Source organism: Pleurodeles waltl, chromosome 11, assembly GCF_031143425.1.
Source record: "Pleurodeles waltl isolate 20211129_DDA chromosome 11, aPleWal1.hap1.20221129, whole genome shotgun sequence".
NCBI lineage: Eukaryota > Metazoa > Chordata > Amphibia > Caudata > Salamandridae > Pleurodeles > Pleurodeles waltl.
Window position 1 is genome coordinate 207,169,638 of NC_090450.1, and position 23,178 is coordinate 207,192,815.

General features: G+C 41.9%; 1 protein-coding gene across 1 annotated transcript; it reads left to right on the forward strand.

The window, feature by feature from the left end:
* The first annotated feature begins 234 nt into the window (after nucleotides 1-234).
* On the forward strand, nucleotides 235-23,168 carry STAR (steroidogenic acute regulatory protein). Its single transcript, XM_069213440.1, has 7 exons — nucleotides 235-841; nucleotides 5,423-5,536; nucleotides 10,878-11,005; nucleotides 11,121-11,279; nucleotides 13,569-13,753; nucleotides 15,176-15,269; nucleotides 16,126-23,168. Exons 1-7 carry the CDS (start codon nucleotides 778-780, stop codon nucleotides 16,246-16,248), a joined length of 867 nt encoding a protein of 288 aa, XP_069069541.1. The 5' UTR covers nucleotides 235-777; the 3' UTR covers nucleotides 16,249-23,168.
* Nucleotides 23,169-23,178: the final 10 nt, after the last annotated feature.

Below are 23,178 nucleotides of genomic sequence, written 5' to 3' on the forward strand. Positions count from 1 at the left end.
TAACGTGAACGCCTGACTGAGGGCCCCAGCCCAGGGCTGGACAAGAGTGACGCGGACGTCCTTGCCCCCAAGTGGGCCTCTTCCAGCCCTTGGAGACGGAGCATGATGGATGGCTCGCGGCCTTGCTCCCTTGACTCTCCCCATAAATGATGTCGTGCCTTATCTGGGCTCTTGCAGCAAAACATCCTTGGACGTGTTTATAAGGAGGCAGAGCTGCGGGGTTAGCAACATACGCAGCAGTTCACACCTCCCCTGAGCACTAAACAGCAAAATACCCTGTACCCCTAAGAGGTGCTTGCCACTCAGAGAGGAGCAAAGACTCAACCACTCACAGAGAAAGCCCTGCGCCACTCCCTGCCCTCGACAGAAAAGAGACTACAGTCACTACTAGCACGACTGGGACATCTCCACTCCTTGTTACCCGGAGAAGAAGAGACTGCGCTACACACAAACCACCACTCAGAGAGGCCTGCACCATTCCAGGCCCAACAGAGAGTTCCAGGCTACCCATAGTAGAAGAGCCTCGCCGTCATCCGCAGCTCCCTGCCGCTAAGACTTTGCGCCACACACTGCCACTAGAGAGGTCTTCCCTGCCGCCTGCTACCCGACAAAAAGAAGAGACTGCGCGATTCACGAACACCCTTTGAGTCCTGATTACTCCAGGCTACTCAGAAAAGAAAACGCTGAGCAGTTTTCGCTTGTGCGCAGAGATCACTAGATATCGGATCGTCCCCTCCTAAGCACATAGGACACCCGGAACTCTCTGCCAGCTGCGGAATGTTACCTGCCACCTTCAAGCTGTGCGCTGGTATCTCATACCGGCACCTGCGCAACATGACGGGTAAGGACACATAACTGTACGAGAAGTGCCATTTATGAAATGTTTTCATCTGTAATGTAAGTGCCCTGTGCCCAGTGTTTATGATTGTGCGTAATGCAGACGTTCCGTTGGTCTTCAAGTCCTTCCCGTTTTGGCAGAGAAGGCTCCTGAGGCAGAGACTGAACGTGGCTTGTCCAGGATCACCCAATTGATGAAAATGGGAAACTGCTGGGATTATCTCTATTTCCAGATTGCACCGTTTACTAAATAGACCACTTTCATCCAGGGTCTTTTCTCCCAAAATACTTTCTTACCAAACTCTCCTATCGTTAGAATCATTCTCAATCACACACTCTTTATTCATAATACTCAGATTTCTCTTTCTTTGGCGTCCTTCATGGGACAAGCGAGTAAAGATGTTTTTTTTAGCACTGCGCGCTAACCAAACACCTAAGTATAATACTCGTAATTGTATGTTTTCGGCACAGGTGTTGCATTAGGTATTAAAGGTGCATTTAGCAAGCGTTCATTTTATAAAAAAATATTGCTGCAAGCAATCACTAAATGAATTCAGATTAAGTGCGGGTTCCCTCGGGCAGTCGAGAAGTTCAGTGGGTGTTTGCTCTGGGTGACCCTATCTCCTGGAAGAGGCGAAGGCTGCTGTGGTGGTTTCATCCGAGTGATGTGACGTCGCTCACAGAGGGGGGTATAACAGTTGTATCTACTGTAGAAGGTGTGGTCCCACTCAGAGCCCGGGTTTATGCAGGCAGGTGTGTGTTTTGTATCGGACAGCAGTGCCAGTTAGGGGAGGGGCGGCATATGTGACTGTTGGAATTTCTCTACCGAGTAATGTTCCTTCATCTGACAATGGAGAGTTACTGCGACTGTGTAACCGTGGAAAATTCTTCCGTTTCCCAGTCATGGACTGCATTGGTTGTCTCTAATGAATGACTTACCGCCCTTGACAGATCAGAGTTACTATAACTCAGTGAGCCATTATGCCACGACTCCTCATAGGTAACAAGCGCTAAATAAATGCAATTATAATATATTGCAATAACCTTCCAGTCACGATCTACAGTGGTTGCCTCCTATGACTGACCGTTTCATCACTGAGTGGTGTGGTCTCCTGTGCCAGCCACGGGTAGAGTTTGCCTGACCTGAATGATTTGGGCTCCCGGGCTGCAGGGCCTGCAGTAGCGGTCTCCTGCATGACGCTGTTTTCCATGAGAGTGAAAGGTGACAGTGGTTGTCTCTTCTGGGAGATGTGGTTTCCTTTGGCAGTGAGACACCTCAGAGGGTATCTCTCAGTGATGTGGTCTTCGCTGAGTGTAGTAGTTTTCTCTGACAGCCAGTGGCTACAGGCGTTATTTCATCTGAGTGACATGGTTCTATCTGACAGTCAGGGACTTCATTGTCTGTCTCCCGTGAGTGATGTGCTTTCCTCTGCTAACCCAGCTGAACAGCGGTTGTCTCCTCTGCGGGATGTTGTTTCCTCTGACAGTTGGCTGTTCAGACGTCACCACAGAGCGATGCCCCGATTGATCTGCTCTGAATGCAGTAGTTTTCTCTGACAGCCACGGACTTCATAGCCTCTCCCTATGAGTGATGTGGTTTCGTTTACCAAGCGTAGAACAGTGGTTGTCTCCTTTGCGGGATGTGGTTTCCTCTGACAGCTAGCTCTATAGAGGTAATCAGAGGGGACACCTCGATTGATTATCTGTAAATGAAGTAGTTTTCTCCGACAACCACGGACTTCATAGCCTGTCCCCCTGAGTGATGTGGTTTCCTCTGACAGTTGGCTGTTCAGACGCCACCACAGAGCCCAGATGGATTTGCTCTGAATGCAGTAGTTTTCTATGACAGCCACGGACTTCATAGGCTGTCCCTATGAGTGATGTGGTTTCGTTTACCAAGCAGAGGACAGTGGTTGTCTCCTCGGAGGGATGTGGTTTCCTCTGACAGCTAGCTCTATAGAGGTAATCAGAGGGGACACCTCGATTGATTTGCTGTTAATGAAGTAGTTTTCTCTGACAGCCACTGACTTCATAGCCTGTCCCCATGAGTGATGTGGTTTCCTCTGACAGTTGGCTGTTCAGACGCCACTACAGAGCAATGAGCACATCGATTTGCTCTGAATGCAGTAGTTTTCTCTGACAGCCACGGACTTCATAGCCTGTCCCTATGAGTGATGTGGTTTCGTTTACCAAGCAGAGGCCAGTGGTTGTCTCCTTTGCGGGATGTGGTTTCCTCTGACAGCTAGCTCTATAGAGGTAATCAGAGGGGTCACCTCGATTGATTTGCTGTAAATGAAGTAGTTTTCTCTGACAGCCAATGACTTCATAGCCTGTCCCCATGAGTGATGTGGTTTCCTCTGACAGTTGGCTGTTCAGACGCCACTACAGAGCAATGAGCACATCGATTTGCTCTGAATGCAGTAGTTTTCTCTGACAGCCACGGACTTCATAGCCCGTCCCTATGAGTGATGTGGTTTCGTTTACCAAGCAGAGGACAGTTGTTGTCTCCTCTGCGAGATGTGGTTTCCTCTGACAGCTAGCTCTATAGAGGTAATCAGAGGGGACACCTCGACTGATTTGCTCTGAATGAAGTAGTTTTCTCTGACAGCCACTGACTTCATAGCCTGTCCACTCTGAGTGATGTGGTTTCGTTTACCAAGCAGAGGCCAGTGGTTGTCTCCTTTGCGGGATATGGTTTCCTCTGACAGCTAGCTCTATATAGGTAATCAGAGGGGACACCTCGATTGATTTGCTGTGAATGAAGTAGTTTTCTCTGACAGCCACGGACTTCATAGCCTGTCCCTCTGAGTGATGTGGTTTCGTTTACCAAGCAGAGGACAGTTGTTGTCTCCTCTGCGAGATGTGGTTTCCTCTGACAGCTAGCTCTATAGAGGTAATCAGAGGGGACACCTCGATTGATTTGCTGTGAATGAAGTAGTTTTCTCTGACAGCCACTGACTTCAGAGCCTGTCCACTCTGAGTGATGTGGTTTCCTTTGCCAGGCAGAGTACAGTGGTTGTCTTCTCTGCGAGATGTGGTTTCCCCAAAGTGCCAGCCTGCGGCTACACTGGTTGCCTCAGTGATACCCCTGACAGCTGAGGCGCTGTAGAGGGTGTCTCCAATCCTTACTCTTGCAGCCAAGGGTTCAAGAGGGTGTCTTTTGATAAATGTATTATCTTTATTCCTCACACAGTGAGTACTCAAGATCTAAATATCACGAGATCAATCTGGACGGAAAAGATCAGGAAAGATACTACAAATGTATTTTAATGGAAGTGCAATGAATATGGATTAGATTCTCAGCATGAAGATGAATCGATAAACGGGGCCTGTATGACCCACATGGGTTAACAGAACTAAGTAGACAACTATAGAGCTGGAGACCACGTTTGGTCTTTCTTTCAAGAACAGGCAGGGAAATCGTGAACGGACAAGTGACCTTTCAGCTGCACCCGAAATCTATCGCTGGCTGTTAGTAATCAGCTGCATTCTTTTGTTGCAGATAAAAATGACTGCTGGTGAGCACAGCATATGCATTGTTTAACATATTTTCCAGAGCTCTGCTCCAAACAAACTAATTTAGCGGTTGCTTCCAAACAGATAAGCAGAAACATTCTTGCAGAGAGAGCTCATTAGGTTTAGCGCCTGCTGCTGTGATCTACGTCCAATCGATAGGTCATAGATTTGAATGGCAGCAGATTTGACTCAGCCTGTCATTCTACAGAATTTAGGTGGGTGAAAATAATGTTTCCATAGAAGACTACTGGAAAGGCATTATATAAAAATAGAAATAAAGCCTGGGCGATATATGGAAACGTTTTTTGTTAATGTTTTAACCATGACTCAAAATGCAAGCCATGCCTATTGGGTTTGCCTATGCAGTGCATGTTTTAAATTATATAATCTCGAAATAAGTACTAATTATTTTAATTATAACAAGACTCATTGTTAAAGCAGCAATAGATACTTTTTATGGTGCTCGTTATATATATTTAAAAAAAAAACATGAGCATAACAGGCATATGTGCATACCACACGTTCACTTCTAGGGTTCTCTTGGTGCTATTTACAAAAAGCACTGATTTATTCTTACCCAACTGGCTGTCGCTCATTTGAATGACCCTAGAAGGATTAGAGTGGATCTGCCATCTCCATGCCACACTCACTTCCGTTACAGCCTTAGAGGAATCCTCTGACCATGATGTCAGTGGATATATCAATCCAGTGAGCAACAGGGCTGAGTTTTGCAAAGGCAGTGGGTACTGTCAACCTCACACAAACTGACCTCGTGGCAAATAGAGAAGAATTTATACCAGGCCTGTGCCTAACAAAGGCAGGTTGGGCTGAGGCAATTAGGTGTCACTGTTACTACACCGGACACAGTGACTTTTGTGACTCACCAACCTTAGGGGACGTCACTCTCATGGGTTAGCTACCATTATGAACTGAAGTTACAGAACATGTTAAATCTTCTCCTAACTGATTAAGCTGGATTTAGATTGCTGCATACTTGTTGCCATCTTGAATTTACAACTGATTCTGTTACAAAACATAACTTTTTCAAAATGTTTTTTTTTTTCTACAGGACTAAGACGGACAGCTGCCATGGCCATTGGGCAGCAGTTGGACAGACTGGCCTTTGCAGGACCAGGACCCAGCACCTGGGTCAATCACGTGCGCCGAAGGAGCTCCCTTCTCAGTAAGTCCTAGACACCTCCCCGTCTGATGATGCTTTCCACATTCTGCTTTCAACAGCCTCCATCCAATGCACACTGCATGTTGGTATTCGCTCTGGTATGGGGAATGATTTTTTGAAGAGATTTCTAAAAAGATCCTCACAGACCTAGCTGAACATGGGAATAACCCCAGTAAAACTTTGTAATACGTTACACAGCATTTGACAGTAAGTAACCCACCTGTACAGCTGGCGTCCATCTGTTCCCAATTGAACTCTTAGCTAAATTCTATCACAGAAAATACATTGTTTGTTAAACTAGGATTTTTTACTACTGCCCTGGTCACCTTCTGCCAGCCAGATGAGATATAATCGAAACCCTGGTTACCTAACCAACCCACAGCCCTGATCCTGTGAAGTTTACTAAAATCCTTGTGCTTGTCTTTAAAACCTGCACTGGATCACCTACTATTTCCCTACATTTTTAGTTGTGTAATATAAATGAATTTGTTGCAAATTCGTAAAGACATACACATTACAACATCCTTACACAAAAAACTACAGAGACATATTAGTGCAAGTTATATAACCTAAACATTATTCAACATAGAATTTGAAGAACAAAACGTATACGTATTATTACACGACGAACTCAAAATAAAAAAAAACAAATTAGAACTACATTTTTAAAATACCAGATGAATTATGGCAGACTAATTTCGATTTCAATATATACTGCAACTACTCTGGGTGTTCAATACAGGGAAATAAAATGACAATGGGAAGGTTTACCACTAATTCAAATCAAGTGCGAGATTATAGTGATGCTATCTGCACATTCTGTGCATATCATTCTTTTCTTATAGATTCTTACTAGAGCTATTTGTCAAAATATCAAATTTTGGGGCATTTTGGAAAGGATTTCCGCACCCCAGTTTCAGTGAAATGATATAAACCAGATAATCTGGTGGTCTTGGGTGAGGTGGGTGACCATAGAGATAGACTGAATTAATACTTACTACCCCCAAAATGCTGATGTTAACAAGTCCAGGGATGCTAAATCCAGGGCAGTTTTTCAGCCTAACCACTGGATATGTAAATAATGTTAATTTATTTTTAATGCATGTGAATTTATCTAATGTGGATATAGTGAAAATCTGTCACGCATCGGATCTGGCATACTAGTCATCACTGCCCTATATACATGTCTATAAGAGCTTCCATGAATAAACACAACTAGTACTTTAAGCAACCATACATATAGTCCTCAACTGCAGCAATCTAGTTTGCAGTTTAGTAAGACCTTCCCAAGTCTCTGGGCGTGCACAGTCTCTAAGTACTCAAGTTTGTATCTCAAGCCATTCTCCTGGACTTTTCAGTGGGGTGGGTGTAGCTCTTTGTAACCATGTGCATCACAAATTGTTCCAATGTTAAACAGGAGGAAGCAGGCAATAAGCCCATATTCTTTAAAGATGATCTTCAAGGGACAAAAGTAAAGTAAGTGGTTGACAGTCTCAAGTGCAAAGTCAGTGCAATAAGCACATTTTACTGCTTATGCTTTACCATGCTGGTATTTTGTTTTGTAACCTAAGGCCAGAATTGCAAGTCTGAGTTTGCAGTATATATTCATGTACGTCAAACCCAGGGGAATTGGAAGTGGCATCTCGCATCCTTTAACACCGCCCCCTCCAGGACATAAGTGGCTTGACCCTTTATCCCACACGTATCTCCTCAACAGCCTCCCAACTCCTGTTGAGAGGCCGAGGAAGGCACAACCATTGAGACATACAGAAAGTTAACATGCCCCTAAGAATCCTGAGTTCTTTCTGTTTCTTCTGCTGTGTTTTTGAGCCCTGTAAGAAGGGGTGGCAAGGGCGTGCCAGGAGTACTAAAACATAGCTAGGAACATCAGCTACAAACGTTGGCTACCTCTATTTTACCTTCTTGTATGTTTCACATTAAGATAACATGCATTTGTAGAGCACAACATTCATCCACAATGAGGTCTGTTGGTGCTATTGATAGATAATATATTTGTTTATTGTTAGGCTGAGGGAAACCACCAGGTTTAAAAAGAGGGAACCTAAGATCAAATACAGCTTCCAGTGTATGCATTTGTCATCTGAGCCACTAGATCCAACCTTGTCAAGGTAGACATTGAAAATATGCCGTAGCAATAACGATACTGCTAGCCCACTCCTATTCTAAACTCCAAGCCAGTCCAAATAGTGGGCTTAATCTGCTATGAATGCCTTTAGTAAGTAATCTGGCAGGGGTGGGGCATTTCGTAACTGTGTTAGGTTCAGATTGAATACCAGGCTATCCATAGTTCTAACAGTTGTCAGTTTTCTTTTGCTCTAGATGTGCCTGCTAGATTCCCAATACTTTCTTTTGTTAATTATTACATTTGGCTCTAGATTACATTTTGGATGATGGTTTGACCTGGTTCTGCTGACAGAGTCATGGTCAAGCGTGAACTGTGGAAGGCCAAGCCTCCACCTACTAAAAGATTGCTCATATGTTGCAAGAGCGGTCTATCATAACCAAAAGATTGCCCAACAGAAACAATGTATCCTAAATAGAATTTACAATGATTTTGCTCAATTTGAGCTAATAATAGAAAATGTACACCCAATGGAAAATTTATTTTTGTAAACATGTTTTAGCACATGGTATTTCTATCAGATGATACTTTTTCTAACAACCTGCCCTTCAACGTGCAAGAATACAGATATTACCCCCTTCCCGTGCTAATTCAAGCTCAAGCTGGTATATTGTGTGTATTACTAGTTGCAGTCTGTGCTCTTCATGAACAGGGTTACCATTTTCAAATACCGTCCTTAGGAGTTTAACTCTGCCTGTGAGGGCCACTGATTTCCATAATAAAGTATAACTAAGCAGCTTCGCTTTTAATGTGTACAGGCACGTGAACAAGCACCACTCCTGTTCAGCTTCCACCTGACAATAATGATCTAAAGTACTGCCAAAGTTACAAAGTTACCTCCTTAGAAAACAAAAAATACATATGATTTTTATTACCAGAAGGCACCTACCGGATCATTTAAAAAAATGGAAGACCACTTCTCGATTTTTAGGACACTATGCTCTATTCTTAGGATTGGAGTAATGGTGCCCTTACATTAACTCCTGTTGATACTGGTCAACAGGATAGTGGTAAAACCCCAGTGCCAACGCATTCTTCTCCAGTTTTATCGCTCTACTGGCATCATCCATGTTAGATAGTAGAATTAGGGCTAGTTTTGTTTTTGGAGAGACTGACATGGAGAAAGGCATTGGGTATTTCGCTGAATAAAGTCCTGGAAAATGCCAAACCAAACACCTTGTTACCTCGAACCAATCTGTTGTGATGGAGAGAATATACCCCAAGTTATGAGCGTCCACTGTCCAAATCTCCATTCAGATTATCTAATATTCTTCCTAATTCTTAGTCGCAAACCATCCAAATGACCCCTAGATCACGTGATTTTCTCCCATCCCATTCACGTGTACCATCCATGACACCCAAGACTACCTGACATTTTTCTTACATTTTATTCTCTCTCCCCTTAACCCATCCCCAGATGCCCCGAGCCTGGAACTGGACACACAAGAGAACAAGCACATAATACTCAAAGATTATTATGTCAGTTCTTTTTAACAAACCAAACCATATGCTTTTGGGTTGGACTTCCATTCCTTAGCAACTAAAATCGCACCAACAGGTACACTTTGTGGAGATGTGTCACTGATGTTGAGTGTTATGCCAAGAAGGGGAATGGGATATACTTATTTGTAAGGGTGGTCCAATTCGGACATTATGAGATTGCCATAACAGCAAGATGCACAAATTATGGGGCAGTGCAGGACCAAATTATGTACCAGGGTTGACTAAATTAAGCATTATTGACAAGAAATTATGGGGCGTCTCGCAGTGTTTGCAAACATTTTAACATTCCCCTTCCACCTCCAAGAATAAAATAGTGTGTATAAACCATGCACAATGTTCCACTCAGTAGAAAAAATGGCTGCAAGCACACCAACATTTTTCATAAAAGATGTGCCTCTTTTATTCTGTGTATTACAGTTCTGTTTGAAAACTTGTCTTCAGTTTTTCGGTTCCGGGAGGCCCTCTCTCCATTAAGAAAGTGTACGCCATACCAGTAATGAAACATGTCACATATAAATATGGAATGATGATACTATCTCAGAAAAATTGCCACCAAAGTAATTACCTGAAGAAAGCAATCACCAGCCGAAAGGAGACACGTTTTGCAAAGTATTTTGCAAGGTATTATGCCATATGTGCAGATTTGCTCTGAGATAGAAACAAAGAGGAAGATATACTCATTTTTGGCACAACCCAGCAAGACAATTTGCTGCACTGTGGCAAATGGAGAAGGCAGGAATGCACCATATCTACTAAAACGTGGGACATTCCTGCACTCTCTCTTTCTGCCCAGGTGCGCTTGTGTCTGCCAAGTGCCTATGCACTTGTAAGGGTGTCTGAGTTACAAGCAAGATTGTTTTGCGCAGGAATGGACACCTTTCCGCACATAAACAATCTTCCTGCACTCTCTCTTTCTGCCCAGGTGCGCTTGTGCCTGCCAAGTGCCTATGCACTTGCAAGGGTGTCTGAGTTACAAGCAAGATTGTTTTGCGCAGGAATGGACACCTTTCGGCACATAAACAATCTTCAGGGGCATTTTCCTCTTTCTATGTATGTGACAGAATGTGGCACACATTGAAAGGTGAAAAAAAAAAGAGGAGAAATAAACGTATTTCTTCTTGTAACAGCTCCCAAAGGGACACCCAGGCTCCATCCACGGAACGCCTTCCCAGGACAGAGTAACACAAGGCAGCGACTTGTGCTGCCTTGCGTTACTCCACATTTACTATGCCACACAGAGCTAGGCAAGGTGGCTCTGCGTGGTATAGTAAATCTCACTTAAGGGCTTGCGTTGCCCTTGCTTCACCTTGTGTCATGCAAGGGCAATGCAAGCCCTTGATAAACCTAACCCAATGTTTTTGTGAAAGTCTGAATGTTATGCATTAAGTGATCGATTGTGTGGCAATGCAGAAACCCCATTTTAAGCTGAAAAAGCTGCGGCTGCAGAGTCACACAAATACAGATGGCAAGCTGTTACCAGGATTTGCCACCATAGGTGAGTATAGTAATTTTCCTGGCCTTTAAGAGGCTCTGACTGGGGGAAGCTTTTTATTTCCTCATAGATTGACAATGCTTCTGCGGCCCCCCGCCCTTAGAGAAGCACCCCAAACTCCCTATAACGCATGCCACCTACATTTGTGAAGTATTCCTCAGAATAGATGACTTAAGCATCCCTTTACTCTCTCCTGCCCCCTACAGGCTCCCGGCTGGAGGAGAATCCCTTCAGTGAGATTGAAATGTCCTATGTCAAACAGGGGGAAGAAGCCATGAAGAAGTCACTGAAGATTCTGCAAGAGCAGGATGGCTGGAAAACGGAGATCGAGGCGGTAAGACGCGTTTGTTGCATTTGCGTGTAAATTGAATGTTTGCCATTATTTCAGCCTACTCCAGGCTATATTTTCTTCTGATGGCAATATGTGTTTCTTTCTGTTTTCCTATTAGCAAAATGGTGACAAAGTGCTAAGCAAGGTGCTGCCAGATATTGGGAAAGTCTTTAAATTGGAGGTTGTCCTGGACCAGCCGCTGAACAGCTTGTATGGAGAGTTGGTGGACAGAATGGAGCAGATGGGCAACTGGAACCCCAATGTTAAAGAAGTCAAGGTGGAGTAGAATATAGGATCAGTTTTAATCTTTCTTCTAGATAGTATGGAGGACATAACTCCGGGACAAGGTCGGGGTGGATGGCTCCACATATTGGGGCAAGTGTAAACAAAAATTATCCTGTATCTCCAGTATCAATTCATTTAGCCACATAGACCTGCTAGATTTTGAAAGGAATTTGCTGGTAAATCACACAGTCTGATGAGCCCACAAACGGTGAGATTGGTAATGAAAATTGTTCATAAGTTTGCATCTCAATAAGGTAGACTCAACCTTTAACCCTTATGAAACAGATAAAATCATTTTAATTGAGTTTGGTAATAAGGTTGAGAACCCATTTACTATGTGGTGAATTATATAAATGTCTAATTCCTATTTTCATTAGGTCATTGTTTATTTCACTAAATCCACTATCACAATTGCCATTTAATACGAATTCTGTCAAAAGCCTCAAAGGGGTTTGATAGGATTTACGAAGCAAAGATGGAGTACTACATTGGTATTATGCAAACATTTTCAGCCCTCTATACATTATCAGCACGAAACCACAGGGAAATTCACTTTGTGGAGTGCAAGTCACTCCATTTCAGATTCCTTGGGATATCGTCTTTCCAGAAACAGATTACTTGAGGTATTGTCTCAAGATATTCCAAGATGCAAGTCGTCCTCACAGGCTAAACTGAAAGACAACTGAATAATTGGAGATAAAATGAATATGCTTGGTGTTCTTGTTTTCCATATCCCGCAGCGTAGGTCAATCAACATGTATGCACAGTTTTCATTGATCTTCTTTACTATGTTTTGAGACTGTCTGTACAGTCTCTTTACAGTTAAATCTGCAACAAGATGAATTAACGGATAACTTAACGTATACATGGTCAGTGTCATTGTACGATATGTAGAAATGACAGCTTTAGCAGCAGTCTGAATAATGTAACATGCTTCCGCAATCTTATTTCAAGTCAGTGTTTGTTAGTTCTTCTTGTGGATTGACCACAATGGTGTCATTGGGGTTGCTGCTTGTCAGCAATCTGTGTTGAAGGAAATTCTGCTTTGACTATACGTATTTTAAAAGTGTGTTTTGATGTTTAAATATTAACTTGAAATTGCTCTGTAAGTTAAAGTTTAAACTCCATCAGCCACCTAAATTTCTAAACTTCCATTGTGTCGCACTGTGCACTCATAGTTGACAAATTGTTTGGTGAAGAAAACCTGCATTTCAGGGGTAATGTACTGTTGTAAAATTCATAGCTTTATTATAGGTAAAATTAATAGGTTGTGTATTTATGTTTATTTTTTGCCTACTTCCTCTTTGTATTCCTCATCTTGTGTATATTTTAAATTCGTTTTGAGGTGTGTATAATGCACTTTTGTTCTTGCTCAAATGGAAGTTATGTTTATGATGTACTCATCTTTTTAACTTTGCACCTCCTGCTTGTTGACCACAACTTTACCTAATCATTTTTGATATAGGACAATTTGAAGCTAATATGAAGCACTGCACAATGTAACACACACACAATCAAATTTGTAATTATATTTATGTAGCTCTTACAATCATCAAATCAGTTTTATTTGGCCTGAGCTTACAAATCTTCCACTCATCCCTATATTCTTTTGACTTGCAAAAATGACATTTGGTGATCATGTGTAAGGTTCAGTGATGGGATGGGGCTAGGGTAACCCACTCGGTTCACAGGATTAATGCTATCTGTTTATGCTGATCCTAAAGCATTAGCACAGCCCCAAAAACAATCCCTACATCTGATTTCGTCCTGAGATAGAGTCCAAAGTGCTGCCCTCTTTCTTAATTTAGGCAGGGTGGCATTGTAACCAGGATCAAAATCCTAGCTTTAAGTTTAAAAAGCTCCTCCCACCAAGCTAACCTCTTTCACCTTTTAGGCTTCCTTGAATGCCCCCCAGACCTTGATGCTATGCATAATATAAGGACAATATTTAAAAGTCATGCATTAGGTATCATGTGATCTTCGATTGCTTCAGTCTTCAGACTTCCAGAGTACATACTTACCAGCTGCCTGGAGAAGGGCTTCACAATAGGGGTGGGTTTTAAATACTTCATTAATAGATACAGAAACAAAATAAACACAGACTAAAATTCACAAATCAAGAGACAAATAAATATTATGGGCGTGGAAGAAAAAAGGTCCAACCGAGGACCAAAGGAAAAATGTATTTTTGTACTACGGTCACTTTAATAGCGGAGTAAGCATATTTCACACCCATATCTAGAATACATGGTCTGACATTCTGTCTTGAAACATTCAACAGATCCTTCAGAAGATTGGGAAAGACACAATGATCACACACGAGACTGCGGCCGAGACAGCAGGTAACCTCGTGGGACCACGTGACTTTGTGAGCGTGCGTTGCAGTAAAAGGCGAGGCTCCACCTGCGTACTGGCAGGCATGTCCACCAGATTTGGCGCAATGCCTGAACAGAAAGGAGTGATTAGGTAAGCATACATGGCTTGCCAAATGTTCTTCCCCGTGGGTGTGTTTCAGCAAACCAAGGAGTGGATGTTGCACACATGTAGTGGGAATCAAGATGAAGTAGTAGCATCTTGAAGACGAGAGGTAGGTTGGCATATATGGAAATCAAGGACATGTTCACAGATTAGCAGTCTTTAAAAGATGGCTGGAAAAGTGGCACAGATCTGCATGTCGATGCATCTGACAGGTCTTTTACCCATTCTATGGTGCTGGGCCTTTCAGAATGGATCCCAGTTTCTCACAGGTTATGTTGTGCCTGATATTCAGAAGATTACACTAAATCCTTACTGTGCTTAAACCTTCCTCTGCCTCTATAGGCCAGTCCACCTCTGTACTAAGAAACGTAAAACAGCACTCAGGTATGCTCAATAAGAATGCAGGGCATAATCTATATGTCAAATTTTGAAAAAAAAAAATATTTCACTCAGTCTTATAACCTTTGACAGACAATACCACCAAATCTTACAGAACTGAGGTAGCCAAACGAAATCATTATCAATCTCTCTGAAATTAGTATCAGATCTGGAAATGTGCATACATTTTCCAGAAGTTATGCTACATACCTTCAAATCCCTCTAAAATTGACTTTTGTGACTAAGGAGCTTCTCATCTGTTGACCCTACTGCATGCCAGATGCATTCTGTGAAATAATAATCTAAATTTAGGAGACACTTTCATGTCCCATCGTCTTCCTACAGAAAACCTAACCAAAAATGTGGTGGGCTGGCCAGCCTGTCTCTTTGGTTTGAGATGCATAGGTCTGAAACCTGGTCCGTCTCTGCTCCCCAGCTTCAAAAAAGTCAATGGTCTCACCCAGACACTCAACAACCAGATAATATATATGGAACAGCAATTGGCTCCAGCTTGGGCAGAGCCCTCTTAATATCTGTCCTAAAGTTAGCCATTTTGAGATCAGGTAATTCCTCTCTGCATAACGACCATTAAGAGGATGGGTACCTGTGTTCACTGTTGAGTGGCTATTCTAAGTATGTTGTATGGGTTTACACTGCTGAGTACCTTTTTGAAGCCAGGTTCATGTTTCTGTGTATTGATGCTACAAGGGTGTGCTGTGGCATTTAATGATTTATTGGATAGCAAGTTTTATTTCCTGTGTGTGCTTATTTATGAGGGTTTCTAGTGGCAGTTCAAAAAAATAAGTTACATGATTTTTTGAAAATGTGAATTTTGGTGGACATGTTTAGAATGTGACTGCAATAAATGGAATAAGAAGCAGATCTTTTAGGGGAAAAAAAGATACACATGGTATTCTTCTGTACAAGAAGGACTGCCTTACTGTTCAAACACCCAAAGAGGTGGCAGCCCTAGCATGCACAAACTTGCAATCTGGAGTTATATGTTTGTCTGTCCTTTTAAACCTCTTGTAGAGCTGAAAATGGCCCTACCTGTATGGTACTCCACCCCTTTGCTGGAGATTCTACTCAAACCAAGCTGACCTGGCTTCTCAGCATCGACCTGAAGGTGAGTTTTTAATTCTCCCTGGCAAAAGTGGATCGTAAATCATGGAGGTGGAATATATGTCTCTGATTGTTTGTAGAATTCTCTGATTGTGCAGTTCTGGCTCCATTCACTCCTGGCATATAAGTACATACTCTTGTCTAGATCAGAACAAACAGATTCATAAATAGCTCATACATGTATTACAGTTGACAAATGTACATTATATTTCAGGTTACAACCAAACTTCCATAGCAAGAGGCAAGTTTGATACCCTGACCTTTTATCTTCCAGAAACTAGAGGCACCAAACATAAAATACATTGCATGCAAGTTGGTTGACTGAGGTTTGACATGTTGCTTGAAGAAAAGTTGTTGATCTAGTTACTGGGCTGGATCTCACAAAGTAGAGATTTTCAGCAAAACAAATTATAGTTATGTGAGTCCCAAATATGCTCTTGCTGCGAAAGGCCTTTTTCAAGACGGTTGTGTTCAACAAGTGGTATGACTACTGCAAGATAAACAAGTCACAAGTTTTATCAGTTGTTGACCAAGTGGTCATTATAATTATATTCATTTTTATCATAAAATATTTCCCAACCTGGAAGTGTAATGAATAAAATATGTGTAGTAGTGTAGACAGTGATTCGTTAGAGAGCTAGGATGTTCTCTCAACAATGAATGTTTCTTGAACATTGAAGGGGCCAGGTTATGTGATACTCTACTTACAAAGACGTGAGATGCTGTTTATCTTTGGGTAAAACAAGCTATAATCACATGCAGGGAGCTGTAATTATAAAAAAAGGAGCTATAGTCTCGCACACTGTGATGCTCAATTCTAAAGCTACTTACCATGTATACGTTTATTTTTCTCCCCAAAGGGATGGCTACCCAAGTCAATCATCAACCAAGTCCTATCACAAACCCAGATAGACTTCGCCAATCACCTTCGCAAGCGGATGACTACCAGCAGCACCAGCAACATGGCACTCAATATCTGCTAAAATGAACTTATCAGTGTTTGGACATTATTTTGAAGACACCATGTTTTGAAAAAAAAAATGCTAATCTTCTCCACCATCTGGGTGATGTTTATTGATCGTAGGGAATTGTGGGGAGGAAACTGGGCAAGAAAAATATAAAACAAGAACAAAAGTTTACATCATTCAATATTTAAGAGTTCTAAAATGGAGCTGCAGTTTCCCAAACTAACAAACCCTTGACTTGCAAAGACAAAGTAGTCAGACAGTCAAATCTTTGCAAGGGAACTTGGGAGGAGTTCTGTGTATGGAGAGGTGTATATGAGGAGAGGCAATGCCAAAACTATTCCAGTGGTTGTGACTATGCAGTATGTACTGTTGTCTCCATGTTGTGTTGCATGCCATATGCTTAACCATATGGCTCCACTGCGGTTTGCTGTGGCTCTGTCATGATTGTTGGTGTGCTGAGCATGTCTGTACTGTCCCCTCTTTACTTATTTTGTTGGATTCTTCTTGCTGCTCTCTGTTAGCATTGCCACTACTTGCTTAGTGTGCTCATGCTCTCGCTCTGATATGTTTTGCTACTTAACTGTTTCTTGTGCTGGGACTGTTCTCATATGCTTAACTTGGGAGTGTCTCAATTGCTGCGCTCAATATCACTGCACAGTTCCTTGTGTGCTTAGCACTTTCACACATTTGCATCTGTGCTCAAGCTGTTACAATTGTCCTTTGTATGCTCAGCTTGCTGACTCTGGCCCTGATGTTCCTAGCCTATTTACACTTTTTCTTATATACTTTCGCTTGTTGCCATTGCCCTGGATGTTCCTAGTCTGTTGTTCAATCCTGATGTGTGGGGCCTCTTGGCACCTTTTCACATGCCTCGCCTGATGGCACTATTCTAGATGTGCTTTACTGAATTCACTAAACTTGCATACTTAAGGCCTGATTTAGAGTTTGGCGGACAAAGGATACTTTGACGGGATAGTGGAGGAAATTTCCTCCGCCATCTCAAGGGACCTCTGTCCATCAAATTTAGAGGTGTCTGCCGGCCCTGCAGACAACTTTGCACACTGATAGGAACCACCACCGCTAGATGTGCTTCACTGGTTTCACTAACCTTGCATACTTTAGGCCTGATTTAGAGTTTGGTGGACAGAGGATTTTTTGATGGGATACAGGAAGACATTACATCTGCCATCTCGAGGGACTTCTGCCCATCAGATTTAGAGTTATGTGCCAGCCCTGCAGACACCTTTGCACATTGACAGGAACCCCCGCCAAGGCTGTTCCTATCAACATATCAAAAGTTAGACGGGAAGTACTGTCAGGCATGACGGCTGGCCTTCAAACTTTTCAGGTGTCTTTTGTTATTCTAAAACAGTTTCCCAAAGTGGGAGTTTGTTTTAGGAAAACAATAAAGTAACTGCCCAACACCCTGGGAGTTTTCTCCCAGGGTGTGGGGATGGGGATCATTATTTTTTTTCCTGTCCGTTACTGTCAGGACTTTTCAGAAGGTGACCAACAGGAAAAAAAAGCCGTTTACACAGTCAACACTAAATTGGGCTAATGGCACACAGTCCTTCCCCCAAAGGCCTACTCCTTTAGGCTGTTGGAGGAAGGCTCCATCAAAGAGGGAGGCTCTGATGAAGGAATACTGAAGGTCTGCCCATCTCAAAATATGGAGGGCAGACTGAGATTTTGGCAGGTAGTGTACTCTGTTTGTCAAACTCTAAATCAGGCCCCTAGTCTGATGCCTCTGACCCTGATGTGTTTATTCTTTGGCATGGCTGTTGATGTACTTAGCTTTTTATGCTTTCTTAGTTGGGTCTCAGTCGGCTTTGTTTTACTGTATGGCATTGCTCCTTGTGTGCTTAGCCCATTTGTACAATTAACGTATTTAATGTGAAGGCACTGCTGTTTATGTGCTTAGCACTTTGGTACTTTTATGTGCTTAATCTGTAAGCACTGTCTTTTACATGCTAAGAGTGTTGGCTGTCCCATTGATGTGCTTAGTTTCTGGTATAGTTATTGACATGTTTAGTCTACTCATCTGCCCCTTGGATGCTTTGTTTGTTGACATTGTCCCACATGTGCCTGCTCTCCTGATATGATGGCTTGTGGACACACGGTTTGAGGTGATTTGCTTGTTGGCAGGGCTTCAGATCAGCCTCACTGACCCTTAGGTGCCTAGATTGGTGCCTCTGTCCCTAATTAATTTGTTTCTACTGCTCCTGGCATGCTTTGCTTATTGATCATGTCCTGGATGTTACTAATCTGTTGGTTCTATTCCCAATCTAAGGGCCTCTTGGCACTTTGTCATGTTCCTCACCTGTCCCCTACATGCTTAGCGTGATGGCTCTGTCTTTATGTGTTCAACCCTTTGTTATGGTCTCTCCTCTGCCATGGACCTGAAATGTTCTAAAACAGTTTTCAAGGCATCCTAGAAATCTTCAATTTGCATACATTTTGCAACTCAGTAGATCTCTTGATACACAGATCTCACCCTTTTGTCACAAAGCCTTATTTGTTCACTCTAGTGGCTCACCTTAAGAAGATGCTTTATGACTTTAATCAACAATTTCAATGCTTGCTGATGAAGTCCATTTCTTCAGGTAAATTACACAGCAGCCATAGTATGACTCATCGCATGAGACTATCACCCGGATCGTGACTTCACTTGCCATGAAGGCAGTTATTGTGATTTTTGGTCATTACAGATCTTCTCTCGGTTAGCATGAATACAGCAATTTTGACCATCGAACAGAGATAACTTTTCTAAAGTAACTAACATGTACCATATGTTTTTCTGCAACTATACATAGTGCACAAAAAGCGGTTGGCAGTGAGATGCAAACTTAAGTTCTAGTTAGGGAATCATTAATAGAATCATTAGGAGTTGTATTCAACATACAATGTTGTGCACTAATATTAGAAGGGTATATCCTTATGAACGACTTCAGGGATTGTAGCACTCCTAGTACCGTATTTAACTGGCCTCATGAACTAAATACTTTATATGTGATATACAGAATATTGTGTTGTAGACAATGCACCTGATTAGACTTCGTGGGTAGACATTTTCATATCCACTGATGGATAAAGATTTCTCGATTTAGCGACCTATCCCTGTGTAGTATACTGAATGTAACGGGGTGCATAGATCAAGAAAACTAGATGAATATGCTGATTAGAACTGGAAATGTTAACACAAGAGTGTGAGTCATAATTAAATGTTAGACATAGGCTTCTTTTAATCGAAACACTACAGCTCAGCCTGGTAACACGCAACACCGTCGTTTGACCATTGAAATTCTGTCCACAGACAACACTACACCAAATGAGGAGTTAGTGCGGTCCAAAGCATGATGTCAACGAATTCATATTTTCTTTTTAAAACCCAAAAGAGCCTCCCTCAAAGCAAAGGGTGCTCTTTTAAAGCTTCACTGACCTGTAAACTAGGCACAATTCTTTGGAAAATAGGTTGTTTGAGTTGTGACAAACATTTTAAAATCCTTATATTAATATGCTTATTTTATATTATTATTTTATTTAAAAACAGCCTTCCTGTTTGCCACAAACTGATTAGACTGTAGGGTGCCGTCTTAGGATGGTAACAACCGGTGGGAGTGAGGGTTCCAGTTCTTCATGTATGCAGAAATGGCACCAAAAGGCGGGTGGCAATGTCTGGCCTGGGTCCTAGTTTTGCACTGCACTGCCTTGAGCCTTATTGAATTTATTTATAAAAAGTATTTGTGCAACTATAATAACAGCTCTTGCTCTGTACATTCTGTCAAATATGTACTAAGAATAGGGAACTTAGATATTTATTAAATATTTATTGTGCAGAGCAGATACAGTGTAATGTAAATATCATATGTGTAAGTTATCTATATATGTTATATAAAATAGAAACAGATGAAATCCAAGTGTTTTCACCTGGAGTTTTGATCAAGAGATAGAATATGGGACACATCTTTGTTAAGCTGAAGGTGTTCTGATTTCATTTAAGCATCAGTGAATACATGTCAATGGATGAATGCTCTCCTTCCGTTGACAGGCACTGCGGCATGAAAGTGCTCTAGAAGAAGCACATGGGTAGCTCCAACCTTTGTGCTCAACGGCAGTTCTGTTTCAGATCAGGTGCAAGCACTTAAAGGCCGGAAAAACGTTTTTTCATAGCACTTACTAGTTCGTTCATTTCACCATAATGTATAAAAGTGCAGAGGAAGAAGCTGTGTCATTAAAAAACTCTAGAAGATTTATATAGCTTAAGAATAAAAGTTTTGTAAGGTTACAAGCCAAGAGACAAATTTAATAGCTAGGCTTGTAGACTAAATGTAATCCACACATGTGAAAATTGAACAGCCCAACGACACCCGGAGCCAGATTTATCAAGGGCTTGCATTGCCTTGGGCCCTGCAAGGAGACACAATGGTAACTCAAGCCCATAAGTGAGATTTACTATGCCAGTAAGAGACACCTTTCGTGGCTCTACATGTCATAGTAAATCAGGAGTACCGAAAAGCAGCGCAAGTCATTGCCTTGCATTACTCTGCCCTGGGAAGGCGTTCTATGGATGAAAGATAGGTGCTCCCAAGCTTCCACCCATGGTTTTGGTGCATTCCCAGATTTACTATTAGTAAATCTGGGAAAGCATCAAAATGGTATGCCTTTCCAGGGGAGGAGTAACAAGAAATATGTTTATTTCTCCTTGTTTTTCCTCTTTCTATGTGTAAAAAATCTAAAAGCCCCAAAGGACTCTTTTTCTGCAGAGAAATATATTATTGTAATATCAATCATTAAAAGGTTCCTTGCTGTAGGTTGTTCCATAGGGGGATTGTGGTGTAGCATGATTTTGAGCCCTTCAGTCTGATCACACAATAGTAATTTCCTTTCATTAACATTTATAGCTGTCACATATAGCAATCTAATTAAAAAAAATGGTTTCAGTTATGCTACACTTACAGCTAAATCTATGAAAATAATTTTGGTAGCACAGCTGGGCGACATACAGCAAAGAAGATCACAAATGCACTGAGCAATAGCTAGTTATAGACTTTAAACCCACGCCCAGAACGTCAGTGGATCCAAAAACAATGCAATTTCTTGTCTTTGAGAAGTAAAATTGCATGTCTCCTTGGCTAGAGGATTTCCAGGGGCGTAAGTTCAGTGGGGTGCAAGGGGGATTACACTTCCCCCCAATAAATGTATTTTGTGATAAATAGTTGAATACAGGTGGTGTTGATCCCACCTTCAGCACTTGGACAAAAATAAAGTGATGGTGGCCAAATCAACTATCGCCTTGTACCTCGAATTCTACATAAGTGTAAGGTATGAATTAGTGTGATATTAAAAATATAACTGCTATTTTGTGTTATCCCAAATGCAATTTTCGGCCCCTCTCTCCATCATTTCATACCCCTTGTTCTGTGTAATGCATTCATTTTGGAGACTGCAATAAACGTCTGTTGCAGAGCTGTCCCCTGCTCCTTGGAGCTAGGTTTTGGCTATGTCTAAAAAAAAACTCTCTTGCTCTCCTAATGCGTTTGCGGTATACAAATGCCAAAACATACAAAAAGTTACAAAGAAAATATTTAATGAGGGAGAATGGAGAATGATTGCATCCAGAATTTGACATTTACATTTTCAGAATCAGTGTTCATCTCTTGTTACTGTTGCATACGTGTCTACTAACATGTCTGGAATTATCTTTCGAGATGTGAGCTCAGATCCATGAGTGAGCATAGTTAGGGCGAAAAGATGGGAAGATGTAGCCAGTAAGACGAAGTTCATCAATGGTGTGTAATTTAATCAGTACCAAGACTCTCCATGGTGTATCGCTCTTCTGGGCTTTACCCTCGGTTAGAGATGTACCTTTCCACTCTATGTTTCTTTACTATTACCTACAACCTAGCACTTTCAGCAATAATGGGGCCCACTCTGCTGAAAGGCTGCCCCAAAGGCCATACTCTCAGAAGATAGACTAGTTTTGTTCCCACTCAAACCTCTCTTTTGGCAGGCATGCAAAGAAGCATAGGGAGTACTGGGTTGGCATCCATTCGCCCTGCTCTTTCATTACAACTATGTCAACTGAAGGGAGGCTTGAATCACCCTTTGATGTAATGGCCTGTTTATGATTTCCAACCACCCTCCCCCATCACAACCCAGCTGTAGAAACAGTGGGAATTGGTACTGTTTACACCAGTGATCTTATAAATGTTGATGACTACAGCCCATTCGGAAAATAATTTCATCATCTTCCGCTCCCAAAATGACAGACTATTGTCTCATAAATATTATGCTAAATATTGTGAGTAAGCTATGTGCAGTGGAGCTTGCAGACATATCCTCCTCGAAGTATAGATTTCTGCACAGTTGTGATGTTCAATTTATCAAGACTATATGCAGTGTAAGATATTGCAAGCAAATATCCCAATTTAGATAATATGAGAAGATGAAAAAAACTGTGTGTTAGTTCCGCACAATGTTTGAAAAATTAGAATAAAACTTAAGTGGGGGCCCTTGAACGTCTAAGGGAACTTGGGGGCTGGTGTGCATGTATCATAAAAAAATGAGAAAAACGACAGTCAGTATTATAATATTCTCTCAAATTACAATATTTTAAAAATTAGAAGATTGCAATAATGTCACATTTCGCATGAAGGACATAGGGAAAAGGCTGTTGTTTTTCAGAGGCACTTGTGAAGTGGCTGGAGACGCATCAGACAGCCTTCTAGCCACAGCATTGTGCTGCACGGACATCCCTTCGCGGCTTCCAGTTCGAAGACCATTGGAGCACCGATATTGCAGCCACCGCTTCTTTTTAATAATGTATCATGTCTCCCCTGGAGCTTGATGACTCATTGACTGACAAAACAAGAATGTTGTGATTGTCAAATTGCAGGGCCTGCTGCCACTAAGTGAATTTCCTTTGTGTATCGATTTGCTCCATCA